General features: G+C 47.7%; 2 protein-coding genes across 2 annotated transcripts; both read right to left on the bottom strand.

Annotated features, from left to right (window-relative positions):
- Positions 1-676: 676 nt before the first annotated feature.
- Positions 677-3,517, bottom strand: LOC109765827 (chloroplast envelope quinone oxidoreductase homolog). Its single transcript, XM_020324598.4, has 5 exons — positions 2,931-3,517; positions 2,652-2,770; positions 2,173-2,311; positions 1,681-1,772; positions 677-1,593 (listed from the first exon to the last, which is right to left on the bottom strand). Exons 1-5 carry the CDS (start codon positions 3,055-3,057, stop codon positions 913-915), a joined length of 1,158 nt encoding a protein of 385 aa, XP_020180187.1. The 5' UTR covers positions 3,058-3,517; the 3' UTR covers positions 677-912.
- Positions 3,518-3,759: 242 nt separating this feature from the next.
- On the bottom strand, positions 3,760-6,402 carry LOC109765826 (uncharacterized). The gene has a single exon (XM_020324597.4). The coding sequence runs from the start codon at positions 6,232-6,234 to the stop codon at positions 4,408-4,410; it is 1,827 nt and encodes a 608-aa protein (XP_020180186.1). The 5' UTR covers positions 6,235-6,402; the 3' UTR covers positions 3,760-4,407.
- Between the last annotated feature and the right edge of the window lie 220 nt (positions 6,403-6,622).

Raw genomic sequence — 6,622 nt, 5'->3', positions numbered from 1 at the left:
TGAAATGCTACCGAGTTAATTGCTTTAATTTCACGCATGTTCCATCAAATTCACACATTCTAAACTTTTTTTTAGTAATATCCATTAGTTTCACAAGTTTCGAGGATGTTTGACGTAACTTAAACTACATTGCTAGTGTGTTTACAAAATTATCCCAATCTCAGAATTCATAGAGGTTGAGCTGCCTTTTCTATTTCGTACAAGAATCATGACTTTACACTGATGCTTTGTTGTTGTCGATGGTGAAAATAATAATCCAATCAAAGAATATAATACGGTTCACGTAAACTTAATTGTCATTTTGGTTTATTATTGCATAGTGTAAGATGAGGCAGGTCGTAGCATAATGTTCACAGAAAATTGCACATCAATATGGAAGCGAAGTACTATTGATAGTATAAACCCGTTCGCATCTCAGTTGTCAATTATGAAACACAAAGCATAAGTGGCACACAAAATTATGAGATGTGGACGTGAATAAATTGTTGACAAATAGTCCGGTCATGAAACTTTACTAAATCAAAGGATAGGTGGTTGATGTAAACTCTAATACAAGTTCTATAATAAATTATTTGGGTCTAGCAAGCTAAACTTCATGCCTAAAATTTATTGTGTTTATAGGTTTTGTTTGATACTTTTTTATTACAATGGAAGAAGAAAAAAACTATGGTAGCAATAATAAATATTGAATAACATTACATGACTTCTAGACTGAATGTGCTGTTACACCATATGAACTTTTACAAGATAAAGTAATAGTCCCTCTCCCTTAAATATAAGACGTTTTTTGGCACTAAATAGTGTCAAAAAACGTCTTATATTTTGAGGCAGAGGGAGTAGATGATTAAAACGTTTTTTGTGGATGCGCTTGCTACTACTCTAGTTTACAATAAAGGATCATATGCATGAAGTTCACATCTCAACAATGACCTTTCCTGTCGCGTGGCCGCTCATGCTCTTCTCCCACGCATCAGCTACCTTCTCAAAAGGGTGCCGTGAGTCGACAACCGTCTTGAGCTTCCCTTCCTTCATCAGGTCAAGCAGGAACCTCAAGTCCTCCTTCTCCATCGATGCAATCATAATGGATAGCTTTTTCTTGGAGAAAAATGTCAAAATTGATGCGACGAAGTTCCAAAAGTTGGAAGCTATGTCGACAACTCTGCCAGGGAAGTTGAGGGCCGGCTTGAAGGCCGACCACTTGCCATCGCTCGTGATGTTCACGATGTAGTCGTACTTCTTGCCCGAAGAATTTTTCAGGGCCGCACCTTCCGGGGTCTTGTAATCAAGCACCTCATCGGCACCGATGTTCGCGACGACCTCCAGGTTGCGTGCACCGCAGGTTGCCGTGACATTGTGGTTTCCGAGCTTGGCCAGCTGAACTGCGTAAGTGCCGATGCCGCCTGACCCCGCGGTGATCAGGATGTTGCTGCCGCTGCCCGTGCCGTCAAACTTGGTCCCAATGGCCCTCAAGGCCTGCAAAGCAGTGAAGCCGGCGAGGGGCAGCCCTGCGGCATCAGCAGCGGATATTCCGGCAGGGCGGGCGACGGTGATGCTCTCTGATGCTGCAACATACTCAGCGAGGCCGCCAGATTTCTGTAATTACATACCTTGTGTCATGAATGATGGATATGTGCAATAACATAAAATGAATTGTTAAAATTGTACGACTTTCCGAATTACCCAGAAGACTAATTTGGACACAACTTTGTCACCGACTTTCAACTCTTGAACCGCAGGGCCTACCTCAACAACCTCTCCAGCAACATCGGTTACTGTCTCATTTGTAGGTAGGGAAATGAGTGGTTAGATTGCCATTTTATGATAACAAAGTATACACAAATCTTTCATTTTCTAATTAACAACAAAACTAGATATGCTCTCCCTGCCAAAAGGAAAAATGTAATATCATTGCAAAGATTTGACCAGTCATGAATTACTACCTCAAGGGGAAAATATCCTATGAGACCGGGTCTTCTCCCCCCTTAACTCTCGTATTGTCTCATAGGACCCCCCCCCCCCCCCCCCCCCACCTAGGTAAACCATTCTGTAACAAGTTGCAATCAACTCGATGGGAAATATTTTCACCACAAAAGCTAAAGTCTGGTATACAAGCAATCTATATCTGAAAATCCGGATAATCGTGTTCATAATACTAAATTTATGCGTGAATACCTGGAATAAACGGGAACTTAGGAACGAAAGGACGTAGCAAGCCTTTCTGGATATTCCAATCCGCTGGATTTATGCTTGCTGCTTCAATCCTTATAAGAACCTCATCTTTCTTCGGTGAAGGGACAGGGATATCCACGTACTGAAATAAAACCAAGTCAATCTTCATTTCAGTCGCATTAATTTGTTGTACCTAATCTTGAGAAGTCAACTGCATTCACAGGTCCTAAATTCTAAGTTATGTGTCTTGATTGAGAACTCCTAACTCCATCTTCCCTTTCCAGGGTAAAAGGGTAGTATGGCTCCGAATCATTAAACTCGATAGTATTCATCAACAAGTTTTAGGATCTGTTTGAACTTTTGAAGCCACAGATCTCTTGCAACCAGCTGCAAATTTCACATGAAGCTGCATATGGTTTCATTTACAAATACTACCATAATCATGCATTCTAAAGTTCATCAAGACGAAAACAAGAGCTGACCTTGAGTGCTGCGCCGCCGCCACCGTATCCGCTGTACTGGACGGCGCGCATGGTTGACGGCTTGGTTCCGGCGGTGGCCATGATGCTGACTTTCTGGATGGAGCTGGGGGAGAATGAACCTAGATCAAGACGTATGACTGGTTAGGCATATAAGGCACACTTGCAATTTGCAAAGACAGGTGACTTGGTTGCAAAGAGTTTGACCGGGAACTAGATGATAACTCTTGGAGATTTAAATAGGGAACGAGTAAGTTGCAGTAACACTTATTTTAGCACAACCTGGTGTTTGACTATATATGATCACTACAGCATATATTGAAAGAGTGTTCCTCTCGTGGGCCCCACGAACCAACCGCGTGACAGCATATGGGTCCCATCGGCAATCGGGAACGTCGATGAACAACATGGTTCCATCTCAGATCCAGAATGGACTTCAGAATTCCAGCCCTCGCCGCTGTGTCGTTTCGTTGGCTTCAGACAGAGGTTCTGCAAAATGCACCAAGCCTGAAACCACTACTACCGCACATGCATCTAGTCACCCAGAGTTGAAAAACAGAACGAACAGCTTTCAAATGTCAGTAGCCTCTCCCTTAAACTTTAGGACATAGCAAAATGCATACTGCATTGCATTGCAGGTCTACTATCCCGGCCTCCTCCGCACCATCTCCGGCGAGGCACCGTCACAACTGCATATACTCCTATATAACATCCAAGGACAGGTGATCGGTGTGGAGATGACAGGTGGAAGAAGTACAACCACCTAGGTGGATGATGACTGATGAGGATCCACAGAGCATCCCAAATTTCATATCCACCAATGCATCATGATCCAAGCCGAATTAATTTCCATTCCAAAATACACTGGTTACTGTTCCATACAACAGGAGCATACTAGTAGCAACAGACTTGATTACTGCAGGCATCACCCAGCTCTGTCAAACCACATTGTGTTGTCATTCCCTTTAAGGGGAGCAATAGTAACAACAAACTTAATTCTTGCTATTACAGTACCTCAGTTCTTCAACACAGGAAAGTGTATCTCTTAATGACAAACTCGAACAAATGCCCGAAGTATAGTAAGTATATGTTGATCAGATATAAGTTCCCTGTAGAAAATGCCAAGACAAGCATTTTCCAGCATACACTCTATAACACATGATAGCAATCTTATAAACATATTATGACCCAAACACAAATGTAAGATACAAAGCGCCGTCAGTGATCAGGAGCGTCAGTTAAAACGTGGCACCTCTTAGCGTCAATCTGAAGCTCACAATGCAGAGGAGCTCCAGAATTCCAGTAGTCCTCAGACACAGCTTCATAGTTGGCTTCAGACACAGCTTGCGAGGTTCAGAATTCTAGTCCTCGCTGCACCGTCGGCTTCAGACAGAGCTTTTGAAGTTCACCCTCGCCGCACCGTCGGCTTCAGACACAGCTTGTGAAGTTCACCCTCGCTGCACCATCGGCTTCAGACACAGCTTCTGAGGTTCAGAATTCTAGTCCTCGCTGCACCGTCGGCTTCAAACAGAGCTTTTGAAATGCAACCAGCCTGAACCCAATGCAAAACGGTATATACAAACTTTATTATTTATTATTGCAGCACCTCAGTCAGTTCTTCAGCCCAGCAAGTGTATCTCTCAATGGGAGCATAGTAATAACAGACTTGATCATTGTCCCAACCAGCGGCAAAATTCCCCTGTTTTTTCATTTGCCGAGGAAGTAAGTATAGTATTCCTTTTTAATGGCCGGAGCTTCTTCATTCCTCTTGACGATAGTCTAAGCCAGCTCCATATTCCCATGCTTCAAGATACCGCTCCCACCGATATCTATCCCTCGGCGCCAAAGATTTAACCCAAGGCCTAACAGCCGGACCGACAAAGCTGGAAAGGAAGGTGTAGTGACCAAGCATCACAAAGTGGCCTGACCAGTTGAGGATGACCCCAACTCCAACCTGCTTGAATATTTCAGGCAAGATCTGCGGCCGGCTGATCATGACCAGGCCCAACGTTTTCACCAAAGGTCCAAACTGTATCACATCCTGGAGAAACGGCCGAAGCACCGAGTCCCCAAGCTTCTGCATCGACTGGAAATTCGCAAAGAGAAGCTCGTTGATAAATGTCGGCAAAATGTCGGTCCCGGGCCTCGTCGACATTGCTCTTTGGAACAGCCATGACGCGCTTAGATTCGGCATGTAAGGGTTTAACAGCTTCAGACTTTGTGTGTCCAGGAAATCTCCTGAAACCGCTTCGTATACACCGTTGGACAGTCGGCCGAGATGCCTTGTCAGGCTCCCAAACCCTCCGAATGAAACGGGTGACTGGATGCCACTGGCGTCGCCGACCTGCAAGATCCGGTCGAACGCGGCCGGCAGCGGGCTGTCCCGGTAAGTCGGGAAGATCCCATATATGACTCTCCTTATGTCCAAGTTGTCAAGAACTGTATCTTGGTAACCAGGCATGAGATCCCAGAACATCTCCAAGAGTTCCTCCAGCTTTGGGCACCCGAACTGCGGATCGACATATGTGAACATGTATGTGGTGCGATCAGTCGGGCCGGAGCCGGCAGGAAATGCCTCCCAGAAGAGCTGCACTGATCCCCCTGAATCTCCAACACTCTTCACTGACGAGCTACTGAAGATAACATCACTGGTTGTGTTCTTCTCAAACCCACGGGCACAGGCACCGACGACGAGGCACAGTCCGTCCGGTCTCCTGCCGGAGCGGATCTGCCGCACGATCGGGGAGAAGTTGCCCATGGCATCGACGACGAGCCGGCAGCGCAGACGGTCACCGTCGCCCAGTTGCAGCACCGCAAGATCGTCGTGAACCGAAATGCTCGACACGCTCTTCCCCTCGAAGATGGCTCCTCCTGAGGAAATGAAGCGCGCTTTCATGATCTCGACGAGCTTCGCCGGCGATATGCCGAGGTGGAGGATGTCCTCCACCCATATCTCGCCTTTACCCTCGAAGCCGCACCGGTTGGGGTTGAAATCGCTGGTGACCACCTGCTCGGCCTCGGCCTCGGAGAGGATGCCGACCTGCACGATCTCCATGAGCTCCTTGCGCGAGATGTTCCACTCCTGCTCCCGCCCTTTGACGGCGTTCCTCTCGATGATCCCCACCCGGAGGCCTCTGTAGCTGAGCGCCGTGGCGATGAAGATGCCCAGCGTGCCGCCGCACACCAGCACGTCGAAGGTCTCTGCGCCGAGATCGGCATCCGCCGCCGGTGCTGGGCCCTGGACCCGGGTGACGATTTGGGGAGGGGCTTTGGAGGAGGAGGAGGGGGAGACTTGTTGGGGAGCTGAGCATATGCTGGAGCAGATTTGGTCCAGCCTTTTCAGCGCGTCGTATGAGTAGGCCCCGCCGGCGCCGCCGACCTCGTCGCCGGCTGAGGAAATCTTGTCCATGATCATCTGGGTTCTGGACGGCGGCGGTGGCTCGGTGGTCTCCGACGACGCCCTGACGCGCACGGTTCCGCGGCGGCACCCCAGCGGCTTGAGGGTGAGGCGGCCGCCATGGCAAGGGCGAGCACGGGGCAGCGGAGGGGTGGAAAGGGGAAGAAGGAGAAGCGTGGGGAGCGGCATGAGGCGGGTAGGGTGGGCTTGGAATTTGGATTCGGGCACTGGCGCTGGGAGGCCATTGGCTCGGGTGAGTTGCTCTTGGGCGACGTGGTACTTCCAGCCCCACACCGTCGAGAAGAAGCAGAGCACCACCCAATGCCCCTCCCTCCAAGTTGATTTTGCTCCTCAGCCACATCCTCTGCTTCCCCCTCTGACCCCTTTTTTATAACCCCTCTTTGAAAAATCCAAATTTCTCCTACATAAACCCAAGTTTATTTTGACTGCACCCATGACACACGGAAAAATTCTAATCTTGAGCACTTCAAATACTGGAGTAGTAAATATATTGGTCACATGTACTCTCTCTGTAAAAAAATGTAAGATTGGTTGGACCACTACTTTAGTGATCTAA

Source organism: Aegilops tauschii, chromosome 3 (genome assembly GCF_002575655.3).
Source record: "Aegilops tauschii subsp. strangulata cultivar AL8/78 chromosome 3, Aet v6.0, whole genome shotgun sequence".
Classification (NCBI taxonomy): domain Eukaryota; kingdom Viridiplantae; phylum Streptophyta; class Magnoliopsida; order Poales; family Poaceae; genus Aegilops; species Aegilops tauschii.
Note: the sequence above shows the minus strand (reverse complement) of the source record. Positions and strands in the feature narration are given on the sequence as shown.